The 16,231-nt window shown below is 39.3% G+C and overlaps 1 protein-coding gene across 5 annotated transcripts in view; it reads right to left on the bottom strand.

The window, feature by feature from the left end:
* Trpgamma (Transient receptor potential cation channel gamma) overlaps positions 1–16,231 on the bottom strand; it is an 84,178-nt gene that overhangs the window by 3,556 nt on the left and 64,391 nt on the right. For 4 of the 5 annotated variants that reach the window (XM_077408937.1, XM_077408939.1, XM_077408936.1 and 1 more), the window contains 14 exons: positions 15,212–15,446; positions 13,949–14,097; positions 12,549–12,744; positions 9,774–9,944; positions 9,093–9,327; positions 7,033–7,159; positions 5,955–6,242; positions 5,388–5,521; positions 5,177–5,309; positions 4,711–4,906; positions 4,190–4,384; positions 3,049–3,274; positions 1,558–1,935; positions 284–793 (listed from right to left, as the gene is read on the bottom strand). In XM_077408937.1, the coding sequence (XP_077265063.1) occupies positions 284–793; positions 1,558–1,935; positions 3,049–3,274; positions 4,190–4,384; positions 4,711–4,906; positions 5,177–5,309; positions 5,388–5,521; positions 5,955–6,242; positions 7,033–7,159; positions 9,093–9,327; positions 9,774–9,944; positions 12,549–12,744; positions 13,949–14,097; positions 15,212–15,446 (3,173 nt within the window). The remainder of the gene's footprint in view (positions 1–283; positions 794–1,557; positions 1,936–3,048; positions 3,275–4,189; positions 4,385–4,710; positions 4,907–5,176; positions 5,310–5,387; positions 5,522–5,954; positions 6,243–7,032; positions 7,160–9,092; positions 9,328–9,773; positions 9,945–12,548; positions 12,745–13,948; positions 14,098–15,211; positions 15,447–16,231) is intronic. The other variant, XM_077408940.1, reaches the window with a different exon arrangement.

Here is a 16,231-nt window from a genome sequence, read left to right as displayed (position 1 = left end):
AAATTTTTTTGAAAAATTGTACACGAAATTTTTATATGCAAAAATTAAGTCTAACATAAAATTAATAAGATATTATTTAGACATTTTCACAAGTTTGAATAAAAATGTTAAATGCCCACATATATCCTGTTACTCAATTTACATTATATTCTAGTTACGAGCTTGGATAATTATTCCCAGCCAAGTGGCGAACAGATAGTTATGTGCGCAATAATGCATGTTATAATTGCTTCATCCTACACGCTCTCGTGAAATAATATCCCGCGCAATAATATCGGTTCACCTTGCTGCGCGTTCATGCGCTCGTTGATGGCGATCTCGACGACATCGAGACTGGGCTGCTGGCTCTGCGTGACCTCGTGTCGCCGTGACGACGTTATTGACGACTGCGGCGTTAATTCGGGACCTCGGGTGGGCACGCTGCTGGCGCGTTGCAGCTGCTTCTTCGAAGAGATTCTGGCTGTTAGAACAGTGGCGACCGAGGACGTTGTGCTTGAGTCTGCGGGATTCGTGTTGGTGCTGCTGGTCATCGCAGGCGTAGATACTCTCGAGGCGGAGAACTTTTTGCGCTTCCTCCTCAGAGCAGCCAGAGCCGGGCCCAGGCCGTGAGTAAACATGTGATGCGCTTCGTGATGTTGCGCGTGATGAGAATGAGAGTTATGGGGATGCTGCGTGCTTTGTACATCGTGACCGGTCCCCTCCAAAGAGGACTTCGAGTCCGAGGAACCCTCGGAACGCGAGCCGCCATCCTCAGACGCCGGTGAATATACCGAGTCCTCCGAACGAGATCTACCTGGGAAGAGAAAACGACATTCGTTTATTTATAAAGTGACTTCATTATTATCGTTTCGTTGAAATAAGTAAAAAGATGTATATGGAAGAGAGATACAAGTCACAAAATTTCTGACAACATTATGAAACTGTCCAACCACTGATGGGAAAATAGAAAAAATAAAAAATATATCGGTAACGATAGGTGCATATCGTAACTTTAAATAAAATGTATATAGCTTCAAATTATATTTCATATATAGATAAAGAGCGTACTATTAGTGACTACACACACACACACACACACACACACACACACACATACACACACACACATACACACACACACACACACACACATACACACACACACACACACACACACACACACACACACACACACACACACACACACACACACACACACACACACACACACACACACACACACACACACACACACACACACACACACACACACACACACACACACACACACACACACACACACACACACACACACACACACACACACACACACACACACACACACACACACACACACACACACACACACACACACACACACACACACACACACACACACACACACACACACACGCACACACACACACGCACGCACGCACGCACGCGCGCGCGCGCGCGTTCATATTTAATAAATTACGAAATATAATTGCACAGATATCGAGAGATTCCGTTGAGGGTTTAACACAATTAGCATTAAAGTAGAAATATTAATACGAGAAAACTTTTGACAAAACTTACCGATCAATCTGGAGACCCGTCCGGCTTTTGCAGCCTCGATCAGAGTGCCCCAACGCTTTTTCCGAGAGCTAATTCTGGTGCCGTGGCTTTGTCGCGACCCGCTGGCCAGTCCGGGCACGCTATTAGTACTTGTATGATGTGGGCTCTTCTTCGGGGTCGTGCCCGACCCGAATATGCCGCTCATGGTCGAGCCAAATAAGTCATGATGGGAGTTCTCATGCTGCGCTTGCTGAAGGGACGCGATGAATTCGGCCACGGGCGGCAGGGTGCCGCTTCCGCCCGGCTGCGGCCCGATGTTGAAACCCTTCATTAACCGCCGCTCTTTCTGGCGGTTTTTCTTGCCACCCGCACCTAAGGACAGCTCTTTAAGGCTACCGTCTAGGGGACAAACAGAAAATCGACGAGCAGCCTCAAGCGATCTACTAAAAAACTCAAAAGAACTTAAATGGCTAAGAAATAAAAGAAAACAAGAGATAATCTAGGTTCACGTAATATCCTAATAAATCATAACACTTAAATAAATCATATAAATCAATTTCTCGATGCATAACAGGTAATTGCAGCAGATACGGGAATAATATCAAAAATATTAATTAAACTTTTTCTTATTTTTTTTGTTGCATTAATAACAAAATAAAACAAAAATAACTTCCATGCTGTGCTTCCCAAAATCTTCTAAAATTCTTTAAAAAACTTTTTCCTTTTCAATGCAGTTTGTGAAAAAATAAAAATTTTGGTTTTTGAATATTTATTATTCAGGCTAACGATTATAGCTATTCAGCATAGAATCGAGAAAGAGGGAAAAAACATGTGCGGGCCACGGGTAAGACATTAATTTATACATTTTCTCGTTACGATTAATTGGAGATTTAAGCCGACGTGATACCTAGAAAATCGTCGGGCAAATTTCTTAATTAGAGTAATTAGCCCCGAAAGTTCGGATGAATAATGGCGCTTTCTTTAGGTTCAATTTACAAGAGGTTACTCTCGCTCGGTAACTAATGCGTTATTGAGGATAAAATAATGATTGGTATTCCGAAGCGGAATCGCGGAGTTAAATTCAAAGTTTCGATGCTCCGCGTGATGCGATTAACAATTTGCGGATTATCCAGCAATTGCGCCGTCGTTCGTATATAATTCTCATCGTTAACTCGGAAACACATTCGTTCGTCGCTGCGACGAATGTGCTTTTTGTTTTAGTATCGGAACAATGTTTAATTACACAACTTCAAGAGACGAGGGATTAATAACTTTATTCCGTTCGCATATTACGGATATTCGTTTCGCGAAATATACCCTACAACAATATTGTTTCAACTAAATGAGAATCTGTCACTCCTTTCAAAAAAAATTGAAAACATTTTCAATCAATATCTGCTGTACATACATTTAACTTTAACGTCAGCAAACACTGTGCAACTGAATCGATGCTTCTCATGCGGGATATACGCAAGGCAATTTATTCCCTTCTCACTTCTCGTTTTAACTTACCGGTACCGCTGCTCGCTGCAGTGGAGGTATTCATGCCGGAATTCTTCAATATCTCGATAAGCTCGCAACGAAATGCACTGATGTCTTGTTTGATCTCGTTCACGTCGTCTTCCGTCACACCTTCGTTTTCCGCCTTGCGTTGCTCGACGGTGACGTATCGTCTTACCAAATTTCTCATGATACTCTGATACCTAAAGTCCCGCTCAGAAGCCTGCTTGACCTTTCGCTGAGACAAGAATCAGAAATCGAAACCCTTCGGTTTTTAAAGTTTTCGTTACAAAGTACATGTTACGATACGCTTGATATAGTACGCCCCAGATTTGTCAAGCCAATACATCACGGATTCGTGTACTAGATTTTTCCTTAGCAAAAATGTCGAACGTCGCTATGATTTATTTTCAATCTTGAGTATCATGTATCTAAAAATTATTTATTACCTCAAAGTGTAGTACATATAAAACACCATACCAAATTGCATAACGATTAAAAATCAAAGTTTTTAAAACAATAAAACTAAGTAACACGTAAGATTTTGCTATACTTGAGAAGCTTTTATCTTTAATCGATTACAGCTTGACAAGAAGATTCCTCGTTTTTTGTTGAGAATTGCTTTTAAACCCTTTAAAGAATCTGCAGATAAAAGTTGGTAAGTCTGAAAAACTTTGTATATACTTATGCTACGATCTGTAGATACGTATACGATATAGCAAAACGCGGTTGCGACTAATAACGACAAAACTTTTCCTCCGTTTAATATTCCTGATAAGTTTACAAAAAAAAAAAATGCACAAACTTCTGTTCTGACACTTGAAATTCCTCTCTAAATATTCTTGCTACATAAGAACCTAATTTTAAAATCCAATACGGAGACGGACAGCCCCGGAGAAATACCCCGTAAAAAGCATCCCTCACGATAGAATACATATGTATTTCAATATCCTCCAGCGCTCCCGAATCCCCCGCGATACCGTAGCATTGACATCTTATTCCGCAGCTCGCTGTGCAATACGCAAGCGATAAAAATTCAGGTTCGAAAATTGAAGGAAGATCGACTCTCCGGGGAATATTCTTACAAAGGCAGCGGCGTGCATCGCGGATGCTATTCTGGTCTTGCGAAAAATCCGAGAACTGTCTTTCCTACCCTGATTGTTCGCATGTGTTCCTTCTTGGCTGCCCTGCTGTGCCCACAGAGCTTCCGATATACCCATTGTGCGATGTACCAGACGCTCTTCGGGGTCGGTATGATGTTAAACGGCGGCGGAACGGTACCACCCTCCTCGAAATAGCTGATCCAGAGTTTGCTTCTCGCGAACTTCCACTCGACATCGGCGCGTTCCTAATTACGAGCAGCGAATCACCCGGCTAATTAGTTTTGGCTAGTTATAGATGCGAAAAGTACAAGGTACGATTTGCCGCGTGTATTTTCTGTCTGACGTCGTATTTCAAGGATCTCGCGCCCATTTCGTTAATTATCACAAAGAATAAATGTCACCTTCATTGTATTATTAATCCATTATCCATTTAATGTGACATTTAACTCGAGTAAAGTTTAGACATTTCTCTTCTCATTTTCTTCGTCTTTCTTTTATGTTTTTAGTTCGATTATACCTTATATATACGATAACCCTTGCAAATAAATTTCGCGAAAGCTACTGCACTTACCGAGATTAGTTGATAGGAATGATTCATCATGGCGATCAGGAGATTCAGGAGGACGACGATGTTAATAACCGAATAAGTACCAAACATCAGCATGCCCCAGAACCTGGTGAACACCTTGATGCCGTCCAGTTCGAAGCTATCGAGGTCCACCAAGCCGAAGACCGCCCAGAAGAGCGTTTGTATTGTCTCAAACAGACTGCTCGCGAAATTCATATTGTGTATTACCCGAAATAGATCACAACGCGGAATAATAAAAAATAACTCTATATATAGTTATAAAATATAAAATATTCAGCAGCTTTATGTCATAACTATATAAAATATCTGATTTCTAAAATCATATGTATCAATTTTTATTCCTTTTCTCCTTTTATTTCAGAAGAGATTTCAATAAAAATTGAATTCTCATTCTATATATGTTTTTATAGAAAGTAAATATTTATGTAAAAAGAAAGTCATTGCGTACTTGGCGAATCGGCGCCAGACGGTGCACGCGTTGGGGTCAGCATTGGTGGAGCTAAAATTAGCCGAATGCGCCATCGCTGAGGGACATTGCTTTTTCTCCATATCGGCGTAATACCAGAGAAGTTGATTGAGACCTGTGATAAACACATTTTCTTTCACATTAATCTTCATCTCGCGCGATCTTATTGTGGCGATCTTTTATTTCCATTTACCGCACGAGAAGGCGAAGAGCACCAGCACGAAGAGGAAGAAGAATTTCATAATGTCCATAACCATTCTCGACAGGGAAACTTGTAGCGGACCGAGATGAGGATTCACAGAGAATATGTAGACGAGCTTTAGCGAGCTGTAACGCAACAATATTCGCTGCATGGCATTTAATCTGGATAATACCGAAGTAGTTATAATAATTTCCTACGTTAACTTCCCCGGTACAGCTTCTACGTTCTGTCGCTCGGCCGCGTCGGCTATCCGACGTAACCAAAGATTCATTTGCACTTTAAGCGCGATGCACTGGTCATTCGCATTCAAAGCACGTTCTAAACGCGTTCGCATAAATTTTACCGCTATCGCAACTAAGGACCGTAATTGAGATGTATCGCGGTACATCATAATTCGTTTTATTATCTTGCGGAGGTGAGAGAATGAAAAGATTTAGTTTGACGCTTATAAGGTCTATGCGAAGAGATTAATCGTGTTTCCAGCTTATCGCAATCCTGAGCTTTGTACAACACGCCGACGACGGAGATGCACGATCGAACGCTCTCGCAATTTATTACCTGAAGATGTTGGCGGCGGAGAAGAGGCCCTCGGAGATGAGCATCGGGTCCCAAGTGTCCCACTCCTCACGCTGGAGCGCCGGGATCTCTATCCCCGGCGCCTGATTCTCGTTCTCCTTTTGCACCCTGTAGTAAGCCACGACCCTGAGCGCCACCGTGGCTACGTACAGCGAGTTCGTTACGAAGTCGATCACGTTCCACATATCGTTCACGTACTCCTCCAGGCCCACGTCCCACAATTGTTTCACCTCCGACCAGATCAATCCCGACACCCAGGCCAATATAAACCTGCGATTTCGATCATCTGGTTTGGATCTTGTCTTTCAACGAGAGGATAAGAACGCGGCACGCCAGGTCGAACTTGTTCGCGCAATTTATTCAACGAATTCCGTGCCTTGCAAATCGATTGGATATCATCAGAAATTTATTCGGAGAAGTTAGCACCTTTTCAACTTTTTGATACCTTTCGTTCTTTTTCTTTTTTCATATTCTTTCTCTTTTGCCTCTTTCTTTTGTTATTATAATCGCTCGCGCCTCTTTACTTATTGATTTAGTTCCGCGCGAAAGCAGAATCTCGGTGACGTCTTATATATCAATAACGTGCCAAATTGAACGCGAAATCAGTCTGCTCATTGAGACGAACATAAATTTGTAATATGACAGGTCTTGATCACCTCATTTCGATCTCGTCATCGTAAAAGGAAAAAAAAACCCTTCGAGATTGCACGCGCACCTCTGGGGTTTATCTCGTTTACCACCGACTTACTGTCTGTGTAACGCTTCCACGTTCTATATTACCGTCTTCCACACGAACGGAAAGTGCCATGAGCCGGTAAATATTACATGGATTTTACCCAGCTTTTCCCGCTTTACTTATCTTCTTTCTTATTTACGTATTTTTTGTTTCACTTTTACATTTTTCCATCAAAATTGCTTGTATTCCTCGCGTATAGAATCTTCCGCTCGCTGTTACGCCTCACAATCAGCGGAAATACGTATAATGTGAAACGCGTGTCCCGAGTTTACGAATAATAACACGCAATGCGAATATGAGCGCAAAATTGAAGGAAGGCCTTACCATTCTACGATCGTTGGCGCGGCACCTCTTTTTGTCGGTTCGTGCTCCGGTTCGTGCTCCACGACATCGTGCCCCATCCAATTACCGATCACGCTTTCTATCCGCTGACTAGCCAGAATTAACATGACTGCGCAGGGAAAGTTATGTGCATTCATCATCGTTAAAAATTCAGAACAGTCGTAATTCGAACGTAGGGTCGTAACAGTAATAATAGATCGTGCGACTTGATTCAGCGGAGATAGAATTCATTTCAGCAGAGATTTAATTCGCGATTTAATATCTCAGACATTTAATGTTGGAAGTTAGAGAGCTGCGATAAAGAACGGTTCCTGACAAAAATTGTCTTCAACAAAAAAGAAGTGTCTACATTTTATATCCAACATGATTAAAAGCATCTAATACAATTTTCTTCGTTAACGATGTAAATAATCAGATAGTGTTGGATAGCGGTGGCCAAGCCAAGGATGTATCCCTCGCGGACGGGGAGGGGACGAGCAATTAATCTCGGAACAGTAATGTTTCTTAGCCGTCTGAATTCCGCACATTGGTGCACGACTATTATTGGTAGCGGCACCGAAAGGTATTTGTAAACTGTTTGACGTTCGCCACGTAGATGTTTGATCTGCCAACGTGCCGGGAAGTTAAATACGCTGTTTGAGGTGCGTGTCACTCTTTCCCAAATACTTCCGCAGGATGAATCATATTGCAAACGCGTAAAATTATTGGGTTGTTGCATATGAAATGTCGGACTCGAAAACCTTCAGCTTATGTCGGGTTTCTCTTTTTTTCTTCCTCTGATAATGAATATTACATATCATCAAAGTGATTCTTTTAAAAGTATACTTTTGTGGAGATTCTACAAAAATTTTACGATATTTCAAGTCATAATAAATTTCAATCTTTAAAAAATTAAGGTATATTTACACAATAAACTGTATGATTTTAAAATCGTAGTTAATAACAAGCACAAACAATTTGAAACAAATTTCTCACATAGAAAAAGTCATATGAAAAAATAGACAATAATATACGAAATTTGTAATATTCAAAACTCAAAACATGTTTCTGATTTTTAAGATCTTTTTATTTCTAGATTTCTCTCTTCCCATTTTTTACTCAAATAAGGTTATAAAAATAATTGTTTATCCTAAAAAACGCGAAAAATATTTTTTAAATCATACTCATTTTGTTGCCTCAAATACTACTTGAAAATTATTGATATAAAACTATATATGATATTTTATCTGTAATGAGCCAATAACACATGTTCGTTTGTATGTGAACCAGATGAAAATGCACTCAATCAAATAATTGCTCTTATTCTCCTTTAGCAGATAGAAAATTTAGCTGTTTACAAAAACAAGATTCACGTTTTGTTAGTTTCGTGAAAATTTCATCGCGGAATTACTTGATTATTCGATTAGTAAGATAGTGGCGGAGCGAAAGTTTAATTGTCTCATAAACTAATAAAATGTCGTGACAGAAAATGTAAAATAATAGAAGGTACAAATATACAAAATTTTCAAGAAAATATTTCAGAGACGGTAATTACAATAAGATGTGATGATTACTTGAAGTAATTTTCACGCATCGATTAGAAATCAGTTGTCCTGGATTACTTGAAACGATTGGATTTTATGTATCGATCTCGGAGACAAATACTGTTTCGTGTAGCCTTAATTGGAGACCGGAAAGAGAGATGTTTATAAGAATGGGGGTGGTAAGTATCAAGGTGATTCAGCGGTGCCACCGATATTTCCGGAATGTACCGGATATTTGGGTCACGCTGATCAAGTGTGGCGAACAATCTAGGAAATGGCAGGTTACGGCCGGATGTCGTGCCAAGTGGTTAGATTTAAAGTGTGACATGAAATCGCTCTGACTGAGCGTGAAACGACCGGCCTGTTATCGAAATGTTTCATGTGTTTCGCATGCGTTGGCGTAAAGATTAATTTATCTTGCTCTTCTTTGAATTCTTTAATTGACATACGGTTAGTAGATAAAAAAGCGATTTAAAGGTCCCAACATAATTACTTCGTAAGGGATAAGGGCATACTTACATAGAAAAGTGAAATACGATGCGGAATGACAGATGAATTTGATAAATGGTTTCCTCATAGTTTGGCCGACCATACTGTGAGGTGCGATGATATACGCTACGCTAAAGAACGGGAAAAGGACGCCGATCCTGACGATCTCCAGCGCCTGGAGGAACATGTTCTTCCTTCGAAATCCCGGCAAGCCCTCGTACCAAATCGATGCCAGTAGCTGCTGCACGTTAGGATGCGCCACGAACTGGAAATATCCAGGTAACGCGATATTGACCGATAGTTTCCGGTCGTACGACTGGCAGAAAAGTGGCAGCCTCTCACGCAATCAGAATTTGAACTGCAATTATTACCTTCCAACTGTCCACTCCTAATTATCATACATTAATGAACGTCTCCTGCGTCTCTATTCCTTAATTTAATTAAAGCTCGGTCCTTACGTCAGTAATGCTCCAAAAGTTTGCGTTAACGTTGTAATAATTAGCGATAAATTTGCGATATAATTGTCAGACACTTTACATGTGTTTAAAAAATCATGAAAAATTTTTCAATAAATTTAAAAACAAAACAGCGACCATTTTGCACTCGCAAATGCGGCTTCCATTATCGAGGCCAGCAAAAAATCTATTTCTCGTAATCGGGTATAATTTAAAAAATTGTAGGGTCTCTCTTTTATGCTAAAACACTCCGTACCTTCTTTTGCCTCAGCTTAATGGCTAATTTTAAGCGGTTAAGGTGCATCCGCTCTCCGTGCTCAAAAGCTGGTCCCGTTGGGTCATGATTCAGCAGGACTTCGAGCTCGTAGGAACTTCTAGTGTGGTCCAGCAATGCGGTCGCGAAATCTTGGCACTGTCTCCGGAGTTCCTGAAATCGACGAGGGTTGCTGCCGATCACAACATCGTAATGCAATTTCGAAAACACGCATTCCCTCTAAAGCATCTAATTTCCTAAGACTGCTAAAAATAATTGTCCTAATTTCGTTCGAAAATCTCGGTCGGAATTTCTCGATATTCCTCAAGGAAATTCGGCGGATTCTTCACGTTATCGCTTTACGTGTCGGGAATTGTGAACCGAGAAAAAATTCGCGCGCTTGATAAAGCCAACGGCTGATCGAGCTTCCAGGTTCTCTGCAAGGTCGACAAGTGCTCGAGATCCTATCCTAATCGTTCGCCAATCTTGTCTCGAGTCCAATTGAATTCTCGTCACGTACTCACGCGGATATAACAATCTTTCTGTGATGTGTCCCGCATTGTTAGCCGACATAAACCGAGAATCGCCGCAGGAAGTTATATCCCGTTTCATAAGAAGGCAAAGGTGATGAGAAAATCGTTCGGCTGTAATCTACTTTCGTTATCGATCGCCAGGCAAATGCGGCCCGTACATCACCCGCCGGTTGAGAATTTATCTTTTAGAATATTTCGCATTTCAAGTACAACAGTTTTCGAATGATACAAAAAATTGTTTCTCTGATTGAGCGATTCAGATTTTCTTATATTCGTCGTTATTTTTTACAGTTTGATGTATGCGTGATACAAAAAAATCCAAAGAACAGCCAACGACCCATATAGGATTTTACAATTGGCCCAATACTGAGCCAGCATTAGTTATACTGGCCCAGTATTGGGCCGATTGTAAAACCCTATATGGGGAGCAAATAACCGACGTGATTGTAAGGTTACACATTTTCTATCTGGAGGAGACTACTGCAATGTTACTTCAAATTGTCTGCAACATCAAGTTACGCGTCTTCCATCTCAACGATATCGTAAACTAGATTTATCATATGGAACACAAAGATACGCAATATGATATGTATAACGTACGCTTCTCAACATATTCCTATGACACGATAAATATATCTCTCTTCGACGTACGCTGCTATCACATAAAGTTTAATATATTTAACCGATAATTACGTTTAAAGTGTGAATAAGAGCTTACAAATATAAAATTAACTTCGAAAATTAAGAACAAATAAGGATAAAGTAGGAAAGAGTAGAAGAAAAGTGGAGAAGCGTTCCCGGCAATTTATTAAGCTTTATTCACTTTACTCTCAAAGTCGTCTTCATCGAGTTATTCGTCAAGATCGACACTTGAGATGGAACGGTATAACAGCAAAATGAGAGCAAAAAAGGCAGAGTTTTCCGAAGAAAAAGTGGGTGAATGAGGAACAGAGGGTCAAAGAAACGAGGCTGATGACGGCGTTTGAAAGGTACGAGAAGAGCCAAAGAGAGGAAACCGGAACGTTAACGAGACTGAAAGGGAGAACAAAGGGCGTGGCGGAGGGCAACTATAAAGCAACTCGATAGCGCCGCTTGCTTGGCGTATTGCTACTGCGAAGTGCGATTTATGCGCGTATAAATCAAAAGTTGTTCAAGCGTGGTGAGCACTTAAACTTTCGCCACTTAAACACCGAGAAAAGACGAGCAAGAGAAAGAGAGAAGCTAACGTAGAGCTCGAGGAACGCGCTCGAAGCGAGCTTGAGAGTCGAAAGGAGAGCGGTTGTACATCTGCACGACCGTTAAATTAAAGGAAAACACGTGTTAACTGCCGTGCCTCGCTAACCGAGATAAATTTGTGTTTTTTGAAAACAGGATACCGCTGTGCAAAGAAAGAAATATCGCTGAGAAGCAACGCGTGTGTCTTAATCAGCAGCTTGGTAAGCGAGCTACTTGAAGAAATTTTCATCATTTAACTGCCATATGTTCGTGATGTGCGAAAAGTTGTGATACGTAATTTTAGTGCGGTATATAGAACGTACGTTCGACTTCTTTCTCTGCTTTCGAAATAATTAGTGCAAAAGACAAGTATTGTTTTCTGTGCATTCCGAGTAACAAAAATTATAAATAATAAATAAAATATACGCTTTTTTCGAGAACATTAATCGATGATGAATTCGTTGGAATAATAACTATTTAGATTCTCGCACATAAAATATTAATTTTATATAATCTTAGAGTAATCTCTGAGAAAGTAATATATGTATATGTACGAGTAATTGAAGAAATTTAATGTCGCATTTTTTAGAATAAGAAATTATTTCGTATTCTTGCTTTAATAAATTGTAAAAGTTTAAAAGTAAAAGAAATTATAAATCATATATTTCCAGATTCATATTTTAAACGTTAAATTTTCTACACTAATATTCTTTTTTTTTTCATTTTCCTAAATGTAAGATTTATACTGCAAATTGTTCCTGTAACATTACATCTGACTTTAAGAGATCATATAATAATGTTATATAAATTTCCCAATTTTTTTTCTACATTTTCGCAAATTTACTAATAAAAAATCGCAAACATTTTACCGCAGCATGCTTTTATAAATCAAACATGTCATTCAATGTATTTATTTTATAACACCGTTCATTGGTAAAATTGAAATCTCTGGCACCTGACATTTCATATGCAAAAATCCAACGGACAAAACTATATTGTTCACGAATAATAGGGAACATCAATTTCTTGCCTGATACTCGCACTTGAATTCGTGCTCCAAGAACGAGAGTCGTCGAAGTTCCCAGGAGAGTTCGAAAGCAGTCAGGATGGGATCCTTAGACGACAGTGCTATCAAGGACGGCGACGCCAGCGCCCGATAGGCGTTTAGTCGGCTCCTCGAATGCCTCAGGGAATCTTCCATCCTCGATGTCACGCATTCGTCGCATCTAGAATAAATAACAAATAGCAACAACAAGCCGGAATGAAAACAGCTTGCTAACTGCCCGGCGTCACCGTTTCTCGAATTTCCCAGGGCGGCCGTGTGTCTCACGATGTTACATCATCTTTTCGCCAACTGAGATCTCTTTTATCAACATTTCGACTATTACGCGCGCGAGCGATGGGAAAATCTAGTTTCGAATCGAGAAAAACATGATGGCTATTTCTTTTTATGTCCCGAGTTTACGAACAAAACAAATAGTTTTAAACGTACAAAACGAGACGGCTTTAAATAATATTTTTCGCGTAAATTTTGAAAGAACGCTATTTTTCGAACAAAAGCTACGCGTTATGGGTACTGAATGTAAGTACTCTGCACTCGGTACGGCTTTTGTCCGAAAAATGGTACCTCTTCACTCGAAAAATATTGTTGTTCAAAACTGTTTTGACCAAACAAACGATATCGTTTTCATGTAGTATATTATGTAATATAAAGTTCTTCTCGTGCTTCTTAGTTACATATCAATCCGGAAAATTTTCTGCAATTTTAATGCGGGACACGAGACAAAAAGTTACGAATCTTAATGGAATGTGATTATCACAAATTAAATTTTCCCTTAGAGAGTGGTGATGAAGGTAACGCGGCGCTCATGCGCGCTGAGCCTAATTTAATTAGCTTTTGTCGCGTCTGCACAAAGGGATAAGACGATAAACCGGTCGAGGGAATTAATTAGCTCCAAAAAAAGAGCTTCCAGTTAGGGATCAATGACCGGACACTTCTAAAGCACTTGTACAGAGATTTATTAATCGTATCATTTAAAAAAAATTAACTTTGCTGAAAGAGTTATCTGAATTTTTAAATATTTGCATAAAGTATATTTTTACCTATATTTTTATAATTCATCATCAAATTTTTATCTTCAGCTTGATAAATAAATAAGATATCTCAGAGGAAAGTTACGTTATTAAAACAAGAAACCTCGCTCTTTTTATCGTAACATATAAATCACACGAAGATGCACAGAAACTCTAAATGTTAGAATGTTTAGAATGTTTGATAAGTAACCCGCGTAAAATATGCAAGATAATGTGAATTACAATTTATAATACAAGCAAAAGAACAATTTAACGTGAATTATTTTCTTCATTTCCTCTAAGCTCCCTCCAATTTCATAATCATAAAAGTGTTTAATTAATTTTTCGAGGTCTTACCCACAGCGAACGTCGTGTGGCATCGGCAGAGTGGATCCACGATCCAGGAGAATCTTTATAATTTCGTAGTTGTCCTTGTGGGCCGACAGGATCAACGGTGTAATGTCGGGGGTGAACGTGGCTGTATCAGGAGGTAGAGCCTCCCAGCTCTAGAGAATTAAACCGCAAGTCATTACTCTCATAAAATCCTGTCGCTTGAAGTCTCTCTCCTAAGCGCTTGCAAGCAATTTTTTCTCGTTTAACCCTTTTCACATAAAATTATTATTATTCACAAATCGCTTTTTGCAGTTATTGTTTTTTCCATCACTCTTCGTCGAGTATACAATTGACATTTGATCTCAATTGTAACGAGTCTTTTTAACGAGCTTTCGATGGAAAAGAAATAATGTCAAATGCCAATGATAACTCGACAATGAGATGAGTAATAATAAGTCGACTAAATAAAGAATATATTTTTTTTTCACGTGAGCAATCGACAAATAATCTCTCTCGGTGCAGACTCGCGCTGCCATTGTACCAGCGTGATCGACTTAATCAATCATCGTCACGGGTGGTAGACCCTTTCTCTTCACGGGGAACCAATTCTCCCCATATAATGAATTCGTACGGCGCTTTCAGACTTCGGATATCATTCCGTTGAAGTTCTGCGTAAGCCGATTCCTTGCTAAAGCCGATTAGAACTCTGTTCGAAATTTCGTATTCTTCTACTTTTTCGTATTGCAACCTCGTTCTCACCCTACCCGGATACCCCGGTCTCCCTCGTTGCCATCGCGAACGACTTTATACTTTGACGGAATCGTCTTTATGGAGAGGGAGAAACCACTTGATGACGAAGTAAAATACAGAAAAATCGCTTGTAAAGCGACCAACACGAGTAATCGATTTACGGACTTTAATCAACTTTTATCTACATATTTTACTTTCACGAGTAACGTTTGTGCTAGATTATACCCTTACAAGCAGCCACGATGCGACGTAAAACTCGATCGTAAAACTAAAATATGAAATTTTGTATGAAACGTTATTCCACATATATTCCATGTAAATCTGCAATTACGACACACCGTTGGCTGTTACTAATTTAAAATATATACGAGCAACGTAATTTAAATAAAAAAAAATAATTTATATATATTTTTTTTAGAATCTCTCTCTCCAATAAAACTGACTAATAAGTTATATTGTATATAATTATTATATTCTCTCTCTCTCTCTCTCTCTCTCTCTCTCTCATTTAGATGTAATGTGCATACAGACACTTACATGTGGCTCGCCATTCCTGTGAAGGGTCTCCTCATGTTCTAAAAGGACCTCCACTGCCTCAACGAATTCCTCGGAGATAGCGTGAAGGAGCGCATCCTTGGTATCGACCTTGTGCTCTATTAAAAGCTCCACCATCTCTAGATTTTCATTATCGATCGCCATGAGGAGAGCCGATCGTCCGAGAGGATCCACGCAGTTAACGTTAATGTCGGCCTCGACGGCTTTTTGGAGCATTCTGCAGTGACAGGAGGATATTCGGAAGATTGATTGCCGTTTAGGATTCGTAGGTACAAACACTTGTAAACAGAAAATCTCGAAACTACCGGATCTCTTCAGCTAATATGGAGACCATTTGGAGAATAATTTTTCTAAACAATGATATCAAACGGAACATCTTTTATCGGACCTTTTCAATGTTTAGCATTATATACTTATATTTGTAAAATGTCTTAAATTAAAATTATATTAAATTCTATATACTTAAAATTATCTGTAAAATGTGTAATTTTATGTCATTTATTTTTCTTTGAAATTTAATTTATCATGTGCATGTTTTCCAAATGTTTTTTTACTCAAAAAAGTGATTTGATATTTCCATCAAGAAACTTTATTCCAAGTCAGTCAAGGTATCTGTAATGAGAATGTCCGATAGTTTCAAGACATTTTGTATAATATTAAAATTTATTTGATAATATAACTTTGCTGAAAATTAAGAGAAGCTGTCTTATTCAAGTGAATTCAACTGTTTTCCGTTAAAATTGTAACTCGCTAAAACTGTAACAGAATAGCGATGTTAATCTGAAATTGTGACAGAGAAATTTCGCGAGAGTGAGAACTTAATCATAGATAATAATCAGTTTCAATTAACATGAGCGTAGCAGAGAGAAATTCCTGAAAGTTTTCGAAATCGCGCGAGCTTCATAAGATAATTAGAAGATCATGTGTGCCACACACACGACCGGCGGATGTTCATACATTTGAAGAATGTGAAGTGGTGTACAGTAATAAATTAATCTTCGC

This window comes from Temnothorax americanus, unplaced genomic scaffold (assembly GCF_048541705.1).
Source record: "Temnothorax americanus isolate GAGA-0224 unplaced genomic scaffold, ASM4854170v1 Scaffold25, whole genome shotgun sequence".
NCBI classification, from domain to species: Eukaryota; Metazoa; Arthropoda; class Insecta; order Hymenoptera; family Formicidae; genus Temnothorax; species Temnothorax americanus.
This window is presented reverse-complemented; position numbering and strand designations above follow the sequence as displayed.